Source organism: Sycon ciliatum, chromosome 4 (assembly GCF_964019385.1).
Source record: "Sycon ciliatum chromosome 4, ocSycCili1.1, whole genome shotgun sequence".
Classification (NCBI taxonomy): Eukaryota; Metazoa; Porifera; class Calcarea; order Leucosolenida; family Sycettidae; genus Sycon; species Sycon ciliatum.
This window is the reverse complement of record NC_088646.1, coordinates 30,577,192-30,598,046: the sequence shown is the minus strand read 5'-3', so window position 1 is coordinate 30,598,046 and position 20,855 is coordinate 30,577,192. Positions and strand designations below refer to the sequence as shown.

General features: G+C 45.8%; 1 protein-coding gene across 1 annotated transcript; it reads right to left on the bottom strand.

Moving 5' to 3' along the window:
• Nucleotides 1–1,400: 1,400 nt before the first annotated feature.
• Nucleotides 1,401–14,240, bottom strand: LOC135815567 (serologically defined colon cancer antigen 8 homolog). Its single transcript, XM_065328881.1, has 17 exons — nucleotides 13,939–14,240; nucleotides 13,091–13,426; nucleotides 11,603–12,091; nucleotides 10,934–10,972; nucleotides 10,385–10,437; nucleotides 9,956–10,009; nucleotides 9,488–9,530; nucleotides 9,005–9,105; nucleotides 8,723–8,861; nucleotides 7,435–7,587; nucleotides 5,214–5,279; nucleotides 4,933–5,001; nucleotides 4,131–4,247; nucleotides 3,604–3,865; nucleotides 2,738–2,855; nucleotides 2,231–2,405; nucleotides 1,401–2,130 (listed from the first exon to the last, which is right to left on the bottom strand). The coding sequence occupies exons 2-17, from the start codon at nucleotides 13,262–13,264 to the stop codon at nucleotides 1,879–1,881; spliced, it is 2,304 nt and encodes a 767-aa protein (XP_065184953.1). The 5' UTR covers nucleotides 13,265–13,426; nucleotides 13,939–14,240; the 3' UTR covers nucleotides 1,401–1,878.
• Between the last annotated feature and the right edge of the window lie 6,615 nt (nucleotides 14,241–20,855).

Below are 20,855 nucleotides of genomic sequence, written 5' to 3'. Positions count from 1 at the left end.
CGGGAGTGACGAAGTGACTCCGTGCCTGGCCTGTGGCAGCGAGTCGCTGTCTCCAATGCATTCAACTCACGTGCTTCTTTGACAACGACGGACGTAGTGATAGCCGCACGGATACGACGGGTAGACGGCAGATAAACTGGTGACAAGTCAGGTGTACCATGGTGTACAGTACAGACTGTCACTGTAGTCACTTCTTTGCTGGTTCGCCTCGGACAAATGTACAGAAAAGGCCTGTCTCCTAGTCCTGGGTCAATAATCAGAATCTACACTTGTAATTCAGTGTATACCGGTGTGTACGTCCAGCGTCCAAAGGAAAGTCTTCCTCACTCTAGACTATTTCAATCCCTAAGTATTAGTTAGCTAGTCTTCGCGGTTGTCGGCATAATTATGATTTTAAAGCTTCCAAGGAGACAAGAAATGAGCAAATAAAAAAGGGCTTCCGCCGGTTCATCCAGCGACGGTAGATACAAGAATGTACTCTTCAAGTGTAGCAAGCATACCCAGATTTATCTACTACATGTACTATAAATATTGTTAGATTGACAGCATGAAAGAGTAAAGGGAAAGGACCAATAAGTTACGAGTTATGACTAACAGTTCACAAAGGTAACGGGATAATAATACAGTCAGATAGTGCGACAACAAGGCACAGAACTGATAAAGAATACTGAGACATTCAACGACCTGACACCAAGTTCCACCATATCTACGGGTCGAAGCGCAAACCAAGCACCTTCCAACTTGGAAGGCTCAGGTGCGGAAGCCGAAAGTTTCAATGAGGGGAAGGGATGCCGCACCACGAAGATGTGCACGAGCCATTTCCCTCGGCAACAAAGAATGTCGAACGTTTACAGGATGATAATGACGAGACTAGTAAGACCATTGGACAAACCGGTCTAACTACAACTCCACGACACAAGGCGGATCAAGCGATCCTGTCATATCAGGACAGTTTCCTCTGCATCAATACAAGGGCGTCCGGTTGGGGCAGGTTTATTTTCCTGTGACTGTACTTTCAACCACTGCATCATCATGATCATCGTGGCTCAAGCAGCCCACACTCTCAAAGAGTCACAGCATGCCACGCATGCTTTACAATACGTCAATAGGGGGCACAAGTACCGACTCCCTGCTAGTGCTTGCCTGGCTGTTTGCTGATACGATACTACTGTGCTGGCAACTGAAATCCGACCCCCTAAGCGGTGCGCTCACATCGCAAAGAATGTGAACCCACCGCTCAGGGGGTCGGATTTCAGTTGCCAGCACTGTATTATGGCAGTACAATAACAATATGTGCATGCAGATATTGAGATAATGCAGTGTCCTTTCCTAATCATGTGCTCGTCTCGTGAGTGTACAGACATTCCTGACACAAGTGCGCCACGGCGAGCGCTCGCCAGAGATTTTACAGTATTCTCAAATGTCTGACAACCGATGGCATAACTGCAGCACCATCTCACTAGCATTCCATTACCCACATAGTCAGCAGATCAACAATGCAATGTACAAGTACATGTAGTAACAATCTGCACTATAGCCAAGGCCAGTTAGCCAGGCATGCAGCACGAGTCGCTGAAATTATCACATATACTCTTTAGTTTTTGAGACAAAAATTTGAAACAGAAGTAGCGTCACGGTTGAGTGCTGCATCATTAATTCGAGGCAGTGCCCGCGCACAAAAATAAACCGGCTCAATCAACAACCATAAAACAAATAACCAGTGGTGTAGCATCATCGTCCTGCAAAAATATACTATCAGAAGTGGGTGGATGAAAATGATATGTGGGTCAGTCATTACGACCTAGTGTCCAGTCTGTATGTCACAGAGCCGTTCTTCATCAGACTTGCTGCCGGGAGCTGATTCGGAGCAAAGCCAGGTTAGCTATCCCGCGTGTGCATACGATGATCGACATCATTCGCATATCCACCGGCCAAACCAATGTCTGCTGTAGCATAGTCACTCGCTACCTCGCCAAGCATATGCTGGGAAGCGTCCACTGACATGTGTAACGGCGACGGTGACAAGGCATTTCGACCAGCAGGTTGTGCCGAGAGGTACTTATCCAGGCGGCGGCTCAGCTTGCGCCGTTCATGCATCAGCTCACACTGTTTCTGAAGCAAGCCCTGTACCTGTAAAAACAGCATAGACCATGACAACGTGAACAAGAGGATTATATGTCGATTGGCAACTCATCAATATCATCATGGTTACATCGACGTTTCTGCTCACCTGCGTTTTCCAGTGAGCACTTTCCTGCTCGGTCTGTGTCAGAGAGTCCTGCAGTTTACGGCACAACTTCCTCTGCTTCTTCAGCTCAGCTTCAAGCATAGCAGCATCCCTTGCCATTGCATCACGTTCGTCAGCAAGTGCCGCAGCCGCTGCTTTGTTTGAAGCTGACCTTGACCTGAAGGTGGCAAAGGGAGAACATTTCTCATCTTCGGAGACATAGCAGCTGGTTATGCTTGTCCAGCTGTGGTCAGGTCACTTTTCACCTTTTTAAAAGTGTGGTGTGTGCGCATGCATGTGTGTGTATGTGCATGTGTGTGTGTGTGTATGTGCATGTGTGTGTGTAGGTGCACATGTGTGTGTGGAGTGCAATGCACAGTCACATAAGGCAGAGACCATGTGTAAAGGAGTTCCAGTGTTACACATGAATCACAGCGTCGGTAGATCAGTTGCCAATCACCGATATGCAGCCTGTCCATAAAAAAACACTAAATGACTGGAAGTTTTTACCTGAACTTGTCTATGTCTACTCTCATGGCATCAGTTACTTCGCGGCACTGGTTTTTCCAGTGCTGACATATACTCCTCTCCTCTTCAAGCTTCTGTTGAAGATCTCGCTCCGCAGCACCTAGAGCATCACCAATAAGGATAATATGTTCGCAATGAACACCTCACAGCCCTGACGCAAAAACAAGTACATATGCATAGCAAGGTTTCCCCGCAGTTAATTCCACAAAGTCATTGGCATACACCAGACAAGGAGCTAACAGAGTGCTTTCCGAGGATGCTATTTTCAGTGCAGCAAGAGCCAGAGAAGCTCTACCCGCTCGCAGTGTAGAAAGCATGGAAACTAAGGGTGCGTTCTTAAATTCTCTAGCTTCTAGGAGAAGAAGAAAAGATAAGTCGAAGAAACTGGGATACTCAGTCAAGAACGGGTCTCGAAGAATTCGGATATATTTTGCAGATGTCAAGCAAAATGAAGCACCAAAGGGGCCGCGATCTTGAGTGCCACGAATATAGTATGCGCTGTGCATATGCGATAAGGGAAATGCGTACACTCATCATCGACACGTGGCTTTTAGCCTAGTTCGCATGCGCTGATCCCAAACCGCGGGAATCTCCAAGTTTCAACCACCTCTGAAGCTTGGAGAGCTTGGAGAGCTTTGGAGAGCCTCCTAAATTCGGAGAGGATATAAGAACAGCTCTCGAAGTTTTCGGAGAGTCTCCAACTTTTCCGAGAGGATTTAAGAACATACCCTAAATGACAATATTATTGTTAGACTTCCATTGGGTTGTGAAGGACGGCATTTTTTTTCCTGCAAGCGAGTCAATCGATCACATTCCGTCCCACAGTCTTCTCAAACTAGCTTACTTACCGTGCTGTTTTACGGCATACGAATATTTCAGGTTGGCATCGTCGAGTTGGCGTTGCCATTCAGCTTGCTGGTGTGCAAACTCTGTTTCCCTCATCTGCGCATCATGCTTGTGCTTCAGCTGCGCGCCAAGAAGTTCCTGTTTGCATTTCGTGTGCATTGTCTCCAGCTGGGTGCAGCGATTTTGGCTTTCTTGCAGAGTTTCCTCCATCGACTCCAACTCTGTATTGCACGAGGCAGTGTGGATCTTTAGCTCAGCTAGCTCCTGAATGCAGCCACCAAATTCAGAAGCCAGGGAGAGTTTGCTTTAGTGGACACACTTAGAGTCCCCGAACATAAAGCTGTTTTAAATACTGACGGTGATGCAATAGTTCATGCTGGACACTCCTCCTTATGAGAACAAGAATGGTACAACCCAGTTCTTTTAGATTATCATTAGTTGCTGTGAGCGAGTACACGAGTGCAGGCTGTGTGACCAAAGAGGCTTCAATGCTGTCATCACCTGCCTAGCACCATTCAGCCACTCTTACCCTTCTCAGGCGCTCATTGCCAGCCACCAATTGCTTGCTCACGGTGTCGCGCTCTGACATTTGCTTGCGGTGCACAGCACCCTGTTCCTTCTGGTCTGTTTCCAGTTGAGTAACTCTCTGTACAACAAACAATCAAGCATGCAGGTGGAAAAGCATGGAGCATAAATGCATACCAATCTTGATATTTAAAAGAAAAGGACCAAAATTATGTTATCCGTAGTTTGTGTCCAACACTAACAGTTATAAGCAAGATCAGTGTTGTGTAGTCAGAAGGTCCTTTCTTTTAAATTTAATCCTTGGATCTCCATCGAAATATTGATATTGTTTAGAACATACCAATGATGCCGTGTGGAAGAAGGGGACATCTCTTGGGCGGTCATCTGGAGGTACACATCTTAAACCTCCGATATGCGGGCACAATCACATGCTTTTGCCTCCGATATGAGGACACCTTTGATACGAAGCTAGTCCCTTATGTCAGGTTCCACCTTCTAATGCAGCCTGTTTGAAACACACTGTATCACTATTGGTGATGATTCTGGTTTACATGCGTTACGTTTGTTGACGCCTGGTCTTCCAGGGCTGGATGGTTGGATAGGAAATAATAATGATGTCAATGCATGCCAGACCTGCATCATAGTGTACAAATTACACGTAACAGTATACTAGCAAGAGTACATTTGAGTTAGCTAGCGGTGCTATAACTTATAAGACACTACAGCCAAACATCGTGAATGACTGTTGAATTCAACTCGGACATTTTGTCCTTCTCCTTTTTCACCATAATGACTGTTGAACAAACCTTTTCCCAGTGCTGCGTGTCCATAGCATGATGCTGTTGTAGAGAGTTTAGCTCAGATTCGAGACGGTCCTGGACATCACAAAAAAAACGCATTGACCTCCATGCAGCTGAAGATGTCGCTTTGCCACCAGCAGTTACTGTCGTACAAATTTGAGGACTGTGCACCAAGACAATACAAGTCATGTACTTCAGTATGACTGTACAGGTAAGATTGGAGACAAGCCTGCAGACTCAGTGTATCACATGATTCAAATCACGGTTGCGACGTGTTGAATGCTTACCTTTTCTCTGCGCAAGCTGATCATGTCCTCCTTTGATCTCATGATTGTATGTCTACTCTGTTGTGCCTGTGTCGGAATTTGTTCATTCATACATAGTATGCAAAAAGCAGACACATACACACGCATAGACACGTACACACACAGATACAAAAACATACATATACAAACACAAACACACACACACAGCACCGACAGACACCGACAGACACAGACAGACCAACAGACAAACAGACACACGTACACATACACACACACATACACACACACACACACACACACACCACAAGCATGACACACGTGTGTGCAGATATGCGCAGTGATTACCAAATCAAGTACTGTATGGACGTGAGTCTCAAGATCGCCTGCTATAGGACTTCGCACTCTCCCCTTATAACCCTCATAGATAATCTTCTTCTAGTAGGCAGACTTAACCCAGTGGAAACCACGATGTATGGCCAGCATCTAAAGCTCTCCCATTACACTAGATAGCAGGGGATTTTAGGGAAATTGGGCCCAAATAGCCCATATTACATTGCTTCAAAAGTCACAAGATGAAACTATTGGTGCAGCTTTGGCCAGACCTGCCGCACCGGTTCCGACGTCCCTGTATAGTATCTGCACACCTCTTTCCGGACAATCAGTGACCAACTACTACAGAAACTAGTGATGCATAACTGCCAGTGTCCTCTTCTGTTATTGTTAAGTCTTCGCCCTGCTGGCTGCCAGACTAACAATACACTCGAAGTTACAGAGCATACAGTAGTTATCAGTTCCAATATCTTTTATCCGGAAAGACGTCCATCATCCTCGTCCATCATACTCTCTCCCCTCCTTCAACGCATGCGCGTTCCATACATATCATGATACGGGAATATGACGTCAGAGACATACCGGTATCAGTTATTCATTCTTGGAAGTAGTTCAGTAGGTACTGCTACAGCTACTACACTCTGTTCTCACATAATATATGTACGTCCTTTGCCTTCGGTTTCTGATCTACTTTCGAATACTTCTCTTTTACTTCGGCATACACATCCCAGCATGGTCCCCCAAAGGCCCGGAACAAGCAGCAATGCGGACATTTTGGCACATACCGTATTATCTCTAATATAAGCACAGTCTCCAATAATAGCACGTCTCCAATAATAGAACACCTTGGGGCGGCATTCAAAAAATAAAGTGCTCAGTCTCCATTATAAGCACACTGTGTAAATTCATTATCTGTACCGGCGAAAAAACCCTGAAATGTGTGTGTTTGGCATGAATTTGGCATGGCAACATGCCTCTGAAATGAGGTTGAAATAATAATGGAACAGTCTCCAATAAAGGAACGTCTCCAATAATAGCACGCGGCGGAGGTAGATTGAAAAAATAAAGGACCGTGCTTATATTAGAGATAATACGGTAAGCTGTACATAGGGGTGAAACGATTAGTTCGAATATTCGAGTATTCGTTCGAAAATTTCAAACGAGCGAGTATTCGAAATTTTGCACTCGATCGTTTTTTTGTTTTTTGTTTTTTTTTTTTTTTTTTTAGAATGGGCATTTCATTTTTCAAAAACTTCTGTTGTACCGCTCATCGACTGGTATGCATGCGTGTTGCATGCCTTTGAGTCAGTATTTAATGACTTCGACGATGCGATCACCACGGCAAGTAACGTTAGTTTGTTATGAGATAATGAAAGTACTGGTGAAAATCGTTACTCTACACTCTGTACAAGACGCTGGCGACTTTTGTTCTATGTTCACAGATAATTTCTTCCGAATTGGTCGAGAACTCACAAATCTAGCGCTTTCGAATTTTGATAAAATACTCGAAATAATCGGATACTCGATCGAACATTATGAATGAGTGATCGGTTGGTCAAAATAGATACTCGTTTCACCCCTAGCTGTACAGTTAACTGGGAAACCTTTGCGATCCGGAATCCTTCGCGGTTTGTACGATGGGTGTGAAATCGCAAAAGTAAGCGGGCACGAAACGCAGAACTGTAGTAAAGAAACAGAGTAACTCCAATCGCAAACATCTCAAGGTACGACATGTATCTGTGCTCGCAAATCACGAACTAAAACGGGCGCAAATGTTTCCGGGTTTACGGTATCCATTCACGTGACAAGGCATGTCCAACATGAGACTTGGCGAGTCATGTACATTGAACATGATGAGACTTGGCGAGTCATGTACATTGTACATGTAGTTACAAATCATGTGTCAGCTCACCTCTCCCGCCAATTGACCTCTCTCGGCTTCCCAGTCAGCTTGGAGACTCTTTGCCAGCGAGCTATGCTCATTGTTCAGCTTCTCCAGCTGTGCAGCACTGTTTGTTTCGGCATTGCGCAGAAGAGTCCTCAATTGGGAGACCTCCCGCTTCAACTATACGCAGGGGACAAAACACAGTAATTAATTATACTTTGAAGTACGGTACACAGTACTGGCTCATAGAGTAGGGTAAGCTATAATAATATAACCCTCCTATAACCTAGGCACTTTCCACTGGTATCATCATTGTTTTCTGAGGATTGGTAGATGACCAAGAAATTCGGAGTAACACCATATTTCAATCCAGGCCCGTAGCAGCCCCATTTTGGTTGGTCCGGCAAGATCCGACCTCGATGCCCCCCCCCCCCCCCCCCCAAGCCCACACTCCTAGTAGTGCTACCGTGACATATGCCGGTACATGTACAGGTACAACATGACTGTACATGATTCTACGTGTATGTACATGCATGTCATCGTGACCATGCAGAGTGACCGTGGGCGAGAAAAGGAAGAAGCATGTGCTGCATGAGTCAGGAAAAAGGGCATCAGCATGTTGTGTCCGTCCAAACAGAACTTGTTGAAGCCTATGAAGGCATAGCAACAGTATCTTAACGCATGTGATAAACGAACCAAAAATGGACCTTTGGTCCCTTGGATCAGAGGAGGAGAAAAGACATTGCAATGGAGGAATGGCAGGAGGTCATAAAGTACAGGACAACACCCACATGGATCTATGTACATGGTATTCGCAACAACATGTACATGACATGTACTTGAGTATACTACTAGAGTTCAAACTTCAAAGTATATACTCTTGCTATCACCATGTACTACCTCTACTTATATTATACCTCACTACGGCTCTACTTATTGCACACATCATGCCATGGGTGGACATCCCGAGCTGCTTACATGTGTGAGCTCTTGCTTTTTTTTTGGCCGAATATTGGTCCGGCAGCTGCCGGACCTGCCGGACCGCCTGCTACGGCCCTGCAATCTCGTTCCAATGCTAACTTGTGGAACAATTACATCAATTAATGTAGGCAAATTCTAGGTACAAGCTAGGTTTAAGGGAGCGTGTGACTGTTGGTAGTTTCGCCTCGGGTGCAGGTAACATGTAGATGCACAGATGTACGAGTAACTGTCACAGGGCAAGTGAGAAGGAAATAGCAGCACCTCACTACATCACAATATGCGAATGCAATACACAAAATAATAGAAAAGCTGACAGGGTCGTTTTTCTAAATACCTGCTGGTTTTCCTCTGTAAAGACCTTGACGTGGCCGGTGAGACTCTGAATATGCTGATCTGTGCTAAGCTCTTTCTCCCTGCGCTCGGCAAGACGCTCTCTCAAGCTACTCAGCCAGGCAAGAGCCTCATCCCTCTCCCTGCACCGAACACAAACAGCAGGGACGTACACTAAGCACATGGCGGCTGTAATCCACCACCCACCATCAAACAATCCATATGAGCTGCTCCTCGATGCAACAATGCAAACCCGTACAGTTCTGCCCGATGCTAGGACATGTACCTCTCAAGCCCATGAATCGTTGTCTTGTCTTCTGCGCTGAGTGGCTGAGGAAGCAAGGCCTTACGATGGCCGCAGGACACGCACAGCTCTGGAATATCTGCCTGTTTTGCAACAAGAGAGAGAACAGGCCCAGCAATAACAAATCAAACCCCACTCTAATAATCAGTCCACGCCCCTCGATGTTACCATAGACACATCATGTTGGTCAAGGGAATTCAAACTTCTGACAAACCAGAACCAAACGCCAAACACTCAGATTTTAATAACCGTCTTGGAGAAGTTCTAATCCTAGTAAACTCATGTCATTACAATAACCAGCAATCCAGAGAAATGTGCACAAACACAGGCTATGCTGGCCATGTGTCTTATTAGAAGGAACTGCAATGGATTTGTGCAGTGGGGCACTAAATCAACGGAAAATATGTCTATCTCCCACAATCCAATATCCCACCCAGCAGTTGCCGGACAGCGTGCGTGACTCACTTTGATCTCGGCCTCGCGCTTCTTGTTATTCTCATCTTGGACACTGAGAAACGCAACAACAAACAAAGAAGACACCTTGACCCTAAACTGCACGTGTGAGTTCCTTTTAATTTAATTAAGAGCAAGTCACTAGTTCACTTCGATCTCGGAGCGTAGAAAACTCCTACTTGTATGTGGGTGTTGAAACTCTTACAAACAATGCCTAACTTCATGTCGCCACTCCCACAGCACACGCCTAGTCGGTGTCAAAGTGTACTCTGATGAGCACGAGAGTAGGGACCGTAATACACAGGGGCGCGGTTGGTGGCCAGTTTAAGGGAGGGGGGGGGGGGGGGTGTGCAAGGCCTCATATGTGTGGAATGGCAGGTGCATGTCTTTCATGGTCATTATGTGCATGCTGAACCTAGGTCGAAATTTTTACGGGGTGCACACGTGCCCCATGCGGGCTAGGCGCCTGGTATATCTGACCTCAGCCTTGTCTCCAGCTGTAGAACGTCCTTCAAGCGACATGTCAGTTGGTAGCTGTCAGCATGACGAGAATCGCAAACAAACCAAATGCATGGCAGTAAGTGCATAGTAGCTGAATCCTGGCACCGAACCTAAACCATGTCTGGATTTGTTCCCCTCTAGCACTTAAACACATGTGACACATTTGTGTTGTCTGCTTTCTAGTGAACTGTGGCAGCCATTCAACTCATGATTGTGTACAACCACGCCATGTACAGTTCGACAGCAGTCACAGTCTCGACCAAGTTCGGACATACCCAGTGTGTATACGACTGATCTGGCAAGAACAATCAAAATATGTGAAGAAGTGCTCGGTGGAAAAGATATGGATACAGTCCACACCATCTTACTGTTTGTCATATAGTCTTACTTTGTGCAACGCCACCTTACTTTGTGTCGTCTAGGTTCTGTTCCAAACGCTCCTTTTCCTTGCGACAACGTGCCTGGATACATGCACAGAGCGGCATAACACGAGCGTGCGACTGAGAACACACTAGTGGTATCAGGGGCGTCGGAAGGCATTATAGTGTGGTACGGTCAGCCATCTGAAGTATACGTTACTCGTGGGAAGGGGTTGCTGAGCCGGCGGCATCTTTGGAAATTTAGATCCCAGATCAGTATATGTTATTGATGTACAGGGTTCCTGGGGCAAAGAGTAGTACGGTCAATACTGTAGTCACCGTACCGTGTCCGACACCCCTGTATATTCATTGGCCCTGAGGTCACATTCATCCAGCTTACGCAGCACAATTACATCATGTACACAGTAGTATGTCTGCATGTGGCTCAAACTGAGAACCAACAACACTTTAAAAAAGGAATGATGACCTTGCAGGTAGCGGTGCGTGTGTGTGTGTGTGTGTGTCTGTGTGCCTGTGCATGTGTGTATGTGGCCTGTGCATGTGTGTATGTGGCCTGTGTACTTCCCAGCATACTCACCAGTTCCAATTCTAAGTAGGCCATTCTCTGTCCACCGCCCTGTGCATTGAGCAAAGCCCAGCCAACAAGGGGCAACAATATGAATCCAAAGATCTGCGGTATTCAAATCGTCTTGTCTCAGCTACCAGCATTTTCTCCAGCATACATAAGTACACATTCCACGGGTAGATATTCATGATGGCGCTTAGGCACCCAGACGTACACAGTTTAGGTTTAGGTGGGTGAAACCTTGGTATGGGTGGGAATATAGTGCATACGCTAGTTGGTTCGGCTACTCATGTCTTTTAACACAATGCTGACAGGTGAACTTCTGAGTTGTTCCCTACCCATACAGGTACAATAGCAGATACTCACTATCAACTACTACTGGCATGGACGTGGAAATCCGATCGCACGTCTAGCGGCCCCAGGGCGCTGACCATTCAGCCGTCGGTAAGCGGTACACACCTGCAGTTATGCGCTGAAGCGTGCTTGTCGCATCGGATCAACATGTGTGCTGCGTGCAACGTTCTGTACGCGCTGAGGGCGCCGGCCCCGGTCATTCGACTGGATTTCCATGTCCACGACAGTAGTATTGTGTTGATATGTGCCTAAACATTTGCAGTCTCATTGTGAGTATAAAAGGAGAAAAAGGATTGTGGCAATGACAGTGCACGTATACCAACGTACTTGACGTTGCCCTGGTGATGGAGTTGCGGCCAGTGATGACTGCAGCTCCGTGCACTCCAAGGAACCGTCTTCATCTTCGTTGATATTAGGCCTTGCTGCTGGCTGTGCACGTCTGCTAGCTGGGGACCTCTGTTCCTGGGCTGTACTCACAGCAGCACCTTCAAACCTTCTTGCCCTCTGCAGTGTCGGTGATGTAGTTGGTGAAGCCAGCTGCGCAAGCCTGTGATCAGTGGGTATAGCATGAGCACTGGCATCCGGAAATACCTCCCGAGGAGAGGTTTTCGCCTTGACTTCAGTTCCTGGTCTACGGCTTGACCTGAGAGCGGTCTTGCTTGATGCAGCACCACTGCCAAACACACCGCCGGTGAAGCGTGTGCTGTCAGATCTTGTCGTGGCCGAGATGGACCGGTAGTTTGCGACCTCCTCCCGCAGGCTGGCATTCTCATGGACGATGCCGCTAGCACGCTCTTGCAGCGACGCCATTTCTTTCTGAGAACGCAAAAACCAACACAATTTTGGACTTCATCCGTTCATTGTCATCACACTTTGCATGTACCTTATTGTGACCTGTATTCTTTTTAAAGAGTCGGCGTGGAGAAAGCAATTTTATTAGTGCAATTAGGAGTATAATCGATGCAGACATGGCCAGACAACAACGAGTTCATGGAATTTTTAAGGATTTTTATGTTATTCAAAATCGATTTTCGTGTTCCGCTCATCAGTGAATAGTATCGGAACTGAGGGTACTGTGTACAAAAATAGAACATTTTATAACAGCATAATTAATTAAAAGTGTGAACAACACAGGAAGTGGTACAGCATTACATAATAGGTGTCAAACATAGTGCTAACGTATATAACTGAGTGCAGCCACAAAGCAGTTGAAGGTTCTGGAAGCTGTATGTATTCGTGTGCATAATCCTGTTCTTTGTAAACAAAAGAAGCATGTAGTCGCGCTAAAGTTGTTCTCGTAGCTGGTTATCACATGTTAATGTTGTGTCATGTTGCACTGTATCACCTCTTGCTTTGTGGCTGCACTCAGTTATATACGTTAGCACTATGTTTGACACCTATTATGTAATGCTGTACCACTTCCTGTGTTGTTCACACTTTTAATTAATTATGCTGTTATAAAATGTTCTATTTTTGTACACAGTACCCTCAGTTCCGATACTATTCACTGATGAGCGGAACACGAAAATCGATTTTGAATAACATAAAAATCCTTAAAAATTCCATGAACTCGTTGTTGTCTGGCCATGTCTGCATCGATTGTATTCTTTTTCTTTCTTTCTTTCTTTTTTTTTACAGAATGCACCTCCTACTGATAGACCATAACAAAGAGAGGAGAAGAAGAAGACAAAAGAAAATAATGATCGAGACAACAAAGGAGAAAGACAGACAATGTACTAGTAGGGTATATGCATGTTATTGCAGGAAGGCACACAGCACTTTCTTTCAATGCTCATTGTGCACACATATCCATACCCTGTACTGTGCCAGTTGGGCACCAAGCTGCTGCTGCAGCATGTCGTCCTCCGAGTGATCCAGCCTGCCCAGCGATATGCCACTGGCGCTGTGACTGCCACCACCACCACCGCCGCTGCCACGCAGTGACCATGACCCGGCGGCCAGCGAACTGGGACTGTGAAAAGACGACATTGGGGCAGGATGCGCTTCCTGCACGTACGCACCCCAGCACTGTCTTCAGTGAGACAAGGCAGAGTAGTGACCCGACAGTGTCCTAGCAACCGTGTGCCAGCAGGGCCAGGAAGTGGAATCAATACACTTTCAGCTGTCGAGTTATGATCAGGTGATGTAAATCTTGAAAAAAAAGAAGGAGCAGAAATCACAAGCTGGGAAAATAATCGCAAAATCAGTACCCACCGTTGTGTGTTTGTGCCACCCAATCCCGATGTGCACATGGATGAAGCCAGAGGTCTGAAATGTGAACAAACATGTCCGTCAGCAATCGTATCCCGGCACAACATTCCGAAATGTACCGTGGCATGTACCCGGGTGTTGTACACTGAACGATGCAACACTACAGCGCACTCACAGTGCACTGCATGATCCAGGCTACTCTAGCTCTGAATAGAGCCATGCGGTGCAATAGCATCCACGGATCTACATAAGTCATTGTACTGCCACAAGAGGTAAGAAGACTAAGAGCAAGAGTCATGGGGCTATGAACTCTTGCTAGGAGCACCGCTTCACTTTTAGGCGGGAGAGATAAAGAGGATAAGTCTCGTGAAGTAGGTTTCTTCAACTGGCCCTCCCGCAGACTGCAGTGCTTGTCTGTAGGTACTAGTACTACATGAACCGGTATGTCTTACCTTTTCGTCTTGCTGGTCTTCAACGACCCGGCCCGGACTGAAACATCCTTCCCACTCAAGTTTCATCGAATCCTCGCGCTAGTGCTAGTAGTGGGCGACAACACTGCATGCAGGTCGCAGGGAAGTGATTTACCACGATGTGTTTCGCTGCAGTAGCGACAAGGACGACTCGAAGTAGCTGGACTCCTGACTTGGCAACTCTTTCTGACTTCAGAACCATTCAAATGTCCTCTTTCGAAACATGGCTGCTTTTTTGCTATCATACTGGGCGTTTGAGTTTCCCGGGCCTGATTGATCACTGACGTTTTGTTTGCGGCATCAGATTCGGAGACGCGTCGACGCAGCTCATCACGAACTACAAAATCAGTCTGATATCATGTAGATCAGGGAGTCTATACGACTCCCTGATGCAGATCTACCTGTAATGCTGTATCATGTATGACTAGTACATAATCATTGACTACATGACGTATACAGCAGGTGAACAAGGTTGTTTATTACTAGTATTAGTTGTAGCATAATAAATGTAGGTGTATCTTGTTTCACGCCTGGTAGATTGTGATACCATGGCAATGGATACCAGAGAGTACAAAACCCTCGCTCGCATGTCTGTTGGTCGCATCCTGACACTTCTGGCAAGCTCTGGTCACAAAGACTGCGGATTCTCTCTGCGGTTTGACTCCCTTCGCGACGCATGCAAAGTGATTCCGCATTGTGCATCGTCAAACGAATCGAGGCAAAGGAAAAAAGGATGGTTGGCTTCATCCATCCTGATTGTTTGGTAGAAGAGAGCTTGGATGGGGAAAAGTGAAAAGAAAGAAAAGAGAAAAAAAGAAGATTAGTTCTGGGTGGCCAAAGGAACTCGGAAAGAAAAAAAGAAGAAAAAAAGAAGTGGGTCGTGTTATATTGGTCGGGCTACTGTGTGCCGTCTATTCACAAGCGCTATCCCGCTACTGTTCCATGCGGCAGGTTTTGCCTGCTATGTTTCCATCCTGGGCCAGTTCCCTGCTCTTCAAAGACCTAGACACCACTGGGTCACCAGTGTTGCCCATATCCACACCGAACTTAGCGCGGACGCCTGATCGACACAGGCCGACAGACAGCAGGATTCCCGACCTCAAACTATCCCAACACTCCCAACCTCGCCAGTCGCAGCGATTACAGGTGAGCGCCACTTCACCCGGTGATTAGGAGTCCACAGAAAGTGGGTTTTGACAAATTAATGCCCACACGCATGACAACAGTTGAGTCATCATCAGTCTTCTTTTTTTCAGAGCAAAAGCAACCCACACAATTCTTCTTTCGACTTCAAAATCTCACTCAGCGTTCAAGACAAGAAAAACGAATCGAGGCAAAAGGGAAAGGAAAAAGGATGGTTGACTTCATCGATCCCGATTGTTTGGTAGAAGAGAGCTAGCTGATGCCATGCCCATGGTGCACGGCATCAGCTTGGATGGGGAAAAGTGAAGGAAGAAAAGAGAAAAAAAGAAGACAAAAGTTCTGGGTGGCCCCGATCGAGGGGACTCGGACTCGGAAGGGAACTCGAAAAGGAAAAAGAAAAGAAAAAAAGAAGTGGGTCGTGTTATCTTGGTCGGGCTACTGTGTGCCGTCTATAGGCCTTGACGGATTATGCTAATATTTTCGTGAAATTATGCTTTTCGCATTGCTGAAAAAATTGCAGAATTATGCTATTTTTATGCTAAAAGTTATCATATTATGCCGCATTATGCTCACATATGCTGCTAATGTACATGTATAATGATGGTTCTGTGCAAAATAACAGGGATTTTTTGTATAGGGCGTTGTACTGTAGTATCAAAAGTTCAACGGGGTCTATGCACCGTCCGACCTACAATTGTAGCTACGACCGTCACTGATTGTAGTGGACTGGACATGTTATCAAGGGAGTCGTAAGCCTACATGTATGACTTCCTGGTGCATCTACTTGTACTTGTACTTGTAGAACATGTACAACTCTATGGAATTTGATGCAAACAGGCGGATTATTCCATTATTTATGCAATTTAGGTAAACAGTTTCCTCTGAGACAAAAATGCGATAATACTCATAAAAAGGACACACTTCAGGCTCATTACAAACATCTTGAAAGTTTTCGTTTTCACAAGTATACTTTCAAGCCTTCTCATCAGGTGAAATACAGGCAAGGGAAAAGGAACAGGAACAGTGGATTAAATACAGTAAGAAGGTGGTAAAACAGCGCAAAAAGAAAGAAAGAAAGAAAGAAGATAGCTAAAGTAAACAGCGAAAATTGCAATAATGACACAAAGGTGCAAATGCGAGAAAACTCAATAAGCGCGACATGTAGTGCGACAACAAGAGACAACCACTGGACATACATGTAACTAACGAGGTTTTGACGACCTACCTAACAGCCTAAGTGTGAATTTGATTTGTTTCTGCTTGCAAAGGTTGGGTTTCCTTGTGTGGATGTATACAGCTTCCAAAACATTCAGCAATCTAGCACTGCGTACACGTGACACAATCGAAAAACAATCATCCGAATACACAGCACGACAATCAGGATGCTCAAACAAATGACTAGCAATGGACGACTCATACTTATCAGAACTAACATCAGAACAATCAGCATGTGCGGTGGACACATCCGATTTCACATGGCTGGTCGAGTGGACCCTAGCCGTTGCCTCTGTCTGTGCTTTAGTCGCTGCCATCGCCGCCGTTGCCGATCTTGTTATTCTTCTGGTTGATGCGGTTCCTGTCACTGCCACGCACGTAGGTGTCTTGTCCGGTTGTTTTTCTGGTGGTCTAGTTAATTGTGAGGTGACGTTCCTTGGTGTTGATGCCGCTGCGTTGGACCATCTTGTACCAGGATGATTCTTTGCTGGACGTCCCCTCCGTGGTCGAGTGGATCGTGCGTGTTGTGGAATAAGGTGTAGCGGTGCGTGTTGTCGGATGCGTGCGTCCAGATGTTGAAGAGTCCTACCTACATATCGGCTCTCACATTGCCGACACTCGAAGTGATAAATCAACTTGGATAATTGGCCTGTAGGTAGGACGTCCTTCCTCACCGTGAACGCACGCACCGTGGAGTAGATGAAGCGAATATGAACATTATGGTAATTAGACTCCACGGCAGACTTAACCCGACGCTGAACCATACGTGATACTGACTCAAATTCACACTTAGGCTGTTAGGTAGCTGTTAGGTAGGTCGTCAAAACCTCGTTAGTTACATGTATGTCCAGTGGTTGTCTCTTGTTGTCGCACTACATGTCGCGCTTATTGAGTTTTCTCGCATTTGCACCTTTGTGTCATTATTGCAATTTTCGCTGTTTACTTTAGCTATCTTCTTTCTTTCTTTCTTTCTTTTTGCGCTGTTTTACCACCTTCTTACTGTATTTAATCCACTGTTCCTGTTCCTTTTCCCTTGCCTGTATTTCACCTGATGAGAAGGCTTGAAAGTATACTTGTGAAAACGAAAACTTTCAAGATGTTTGTAATGAGCCTGAAGTGTGTCCTTTTTATGAGTTTTATGCAATTTGTATGCAATTTGCCTCGAATTATGCGATTATTCGATTTTGGTAGGAATTATGCGAAAAATTATGCTAGCATAATCCGTCAAGGCCTAGCCGTCTATTCACAAGCGCTATCCCGCTACTGTTCCATGCGGCAGGTTTTGCCTGCTATGTTTCCATCCTGGGCCAGTTCCCTGCTCTTCAAAGACCTAGACACCACTGGGTCACCAGTGTTGCCCATATCCACACCGAACTTAGCGCGGACGCCTGATCGACACAGGCCGACAGACAGCAGGATTCCCGACCTCAAACTATCCCAACACTCCCAACCTCGCCAGTCGCAGCGATTACAGGTGAGCGCCACTTCACCCGGTGATTAGGAGTCCACAGAAAGTGGGTTTTGACAAATTAATGCCCACACGCATGACAACAGTTGAGTCATCATCAGTCTTCTTTTTTTTCAGAGCAAAAGCAACCCACACAATTCTTCTTTCGACTTCAAAATCTCACTCAGCGTTCAAGACAAGAAAAACGAATCGAGGCAAAGGGGAAAGGAAAAAGGATGGTTGACTTCATCGATCCTGATTGTTTGGTAGAAGAGAGCTAGCTGATGCCATGCCCATGGTGCACGGCATCAGCTTGGATGGGGAAAAGTGAAGAAAGAAAAGAGAAAAAAAGAAGACCGTTGAAAAGTTCTGGGTGGCCCCGATCGAGGGGACTCGGACTCGGAAGGGAACTCGAAAAGGAAAAAGAAAAGAAAAAAAGAAGTGGGTCGTGTTATCTTGGTCGGGCTACTGTGTGCCGTCTATTCACAAGCGCTATCCCGCTACTGTTCCATGCGGCAGGTTTTGCCTGCTATGTTTCCATCCTGGGCCAGTTCCCTGCTCTTCAAAGACCTAGACACCACTGGGTCACCAGTGTTGCCCATATCCACACCGAACTTAGCGCGGACGCCTGATCGACACAGGCCGACAGACAGCAGGATTCCCGACCTCAAACTATCCCAACACTCCCAACCTCGCCAGTCGCAGCGATTACAGGTGAGCGCCACTTCACCCGGTGATTAGGAGTCCACAGAAAGTGGGTTTTGACAAATTAATGCCCACACGCATGACAACAGTTGAGTCATCATCAGTCTTCTTTTTTTTCAGAGCAAAAGCAACCCACACAATTCTTCTTTCGACTTCAAAATCTCACTCAGCGTTCAAGACAAGAAAAAGTTCTGAGATGAGTCTGTGGTGACTGTTAACTTTTGTTTTCCTCGATTATCACTATCTGAGGCCAGCTGTTTGTCGAGAAGCGAAATGCTGACAATGGATGTTACCAGTCTGTTTGCACGTTTTCGCTTTTTCTGGGTGCGTGACTGGTGGCCCGAATTCCTCAAGTTCTCCGGCCTATTTCCGAGTGCTTTCGGAGCCACGTGCTGACACTACAAATAATTACGGGGTCATCGATCAACGGCGCATGCAGTCAGTCTGTTTGAGGGAATCAACGTTCTGCTTGCGATGAGGTGAGGCTTCATAATCATAGACTAAACTGTCATGATATGGGCCATAATTTGAACGGGCTCTTACGGTATGTGAGTTTGAAATCATTTTCAAGTGCTGGAATGAGATCAAGAGTTGAGGACTCTTGCTGAGCTAATTGTAGCGGTACATATACATGTACGCGTGGGAGCATTATCTGTTGCTTGGGTGAGAGTCCATGTGCAAGACTCAATACCACAAACTCCTGAAGCCGATAACATGAGTCTGTGTCAATGCTAGGCTCCGGCGGATTATGCTCGCGAAATCATGGAATTATGCTTTCATGGATTCTCGCATTATGCTCGCAAAATCCTCATATTATGCTTTGGCATGTAGCCCTTTCCCAAAGGTGCTTTTTTAATTCGCACTTTATAGTGCTTTTCGCGTCCCTCAGAATATGCTGAAAAAATGCTCTTTTTTCAGTGAAAACAGGGAAAAAGTGCTCTTTTTCTGTGAAGCATAGCCATGATACATGTCCAGATATGAACCCAAGCTGAGAAATGAATACGCACTCTTCCATTTATTGGTCCACGAAAGGCAAAACAGGAAGTAAAGTAAAAAAAACCACTTTTTACAGCATTGTGTACAAGCTTCACCAACTTGTTGCCCCCAAAAAAGCGGCTTGCCGACTTCCAAGGCCCAACGAGCACTCGGAAATTGTGATCGCATGCACGAGCAAACAGATTTTAGCACTTTTTTAAGCTCAAAAAGGGCGATATTCACCAAAAACGCAATAAAGGCCGAAAGAAACGGGCTTTTCCAAAAAGGGACAAAAAGGGCGAACACCTTTGGGAAAGGGCTATTGGCACGTGGGGATACATATTCACTTTGTTGTACTTATGGAGCCCCAAAGTTCGGAAAATTGTGCCTTTTTCGTACAGCTCTTAAACACCACCCCCGGCACCAGTCCCGATTACCTTCGACGTTCCTTCCCGTACTGTTTCCTTGAATTGTGGAACAGCCTCCCCGAGGACGTCTTTCCCCGTCTGGCCAATCACTCTCCACTCACAGCTTTTAAAAAAGGTGTCAACAAACACATTTCAGACCAGCCATGGTCTTGGGACGTGCTTTGAAGCCCATCATGTTGATCGTCTCACTGTTCTTTCCAGATCGCACCTCTCAGTTTGGGGATGTGCATTGAAGCACCCCATACTAACGGTCTATACTGTCCTCTCTTGGTCACCACTCTCCCTATTACCTATATTGTAATTACCATTCATGTATTGCCCTTCAGATTTTCTTCCGTTTTTGTCTCTTGGTGCGTTACCGGCATGGCGATACTGAGACCTGATGGTCAGTGGAGTGCCTGTAGCCTCACCAGCACTGCTACTATCTGTGACTGTGGCGACCACCATTCAATGTCTAGTCCTCCCCTAACCGTACCCCAACTCTCTCTCTCAGCTCTCTTTTTATCTGTCTTTTCTTACTCTTTTTTCTTTGTCAGCTTTCCTGGTGGTTATGTGCTTTTTCAAGTAAATAAAAAAAACTTGCCATGTTACACGAGTATCCCTACACCAAGGTGTCCATGCATGCTAGTGATTATCATGGAAAAGGGAAAACATTACTTCTATAAATTCATTGTAGAAAGGAAGAGGACATATGGATACGAGTTAAGAGTAACTCTCCATCACTGTAACCAGATACTATATACAGTCAGAAAGTGCAACAACTGGGCAAAAAGGCACAAAGCTGATATGACAAGTAAAAAAAGTCAGAAATTATCATGTTCAACTGTCTTCGTAAACGTCATACTTGTCCAACCGATATGTCACCCTTACTCTGTGAATGTAATCAGCTCATCTCTTCCGTAGCTCCACCTCACCTTCCATCATGACCGAACACCAACTATACCTCTTTTTATTTTATTATAGCAATGTCCGAAGCCTGCACAGAT

Bases quoted from the DNA above. Each gene is read 5' to 3' on its own strand.
- LOC135815567 (XM_065328881.1), bottom strand. From the start codon at position 13,264: ATGTCGTCTTTTCACAGTCCCAGTTCGCTGGCCGCCGGGTCATGGTCA. The intron at 5,280-7,434 runs GTGAGCTGACAC...ATTCCGACACAG, and splicing joins GAGGTCAATTGGCGGGAGAG to GCACAACAGAGTAGACATAC. The intron at 2,131-2,230 runs GTGAGCAGAAAC...CTGTTTTTACAG, and splicing joins GTGCTCACTGGAAAACGCAG to GTACAGGGCTTGCTTCAGAA.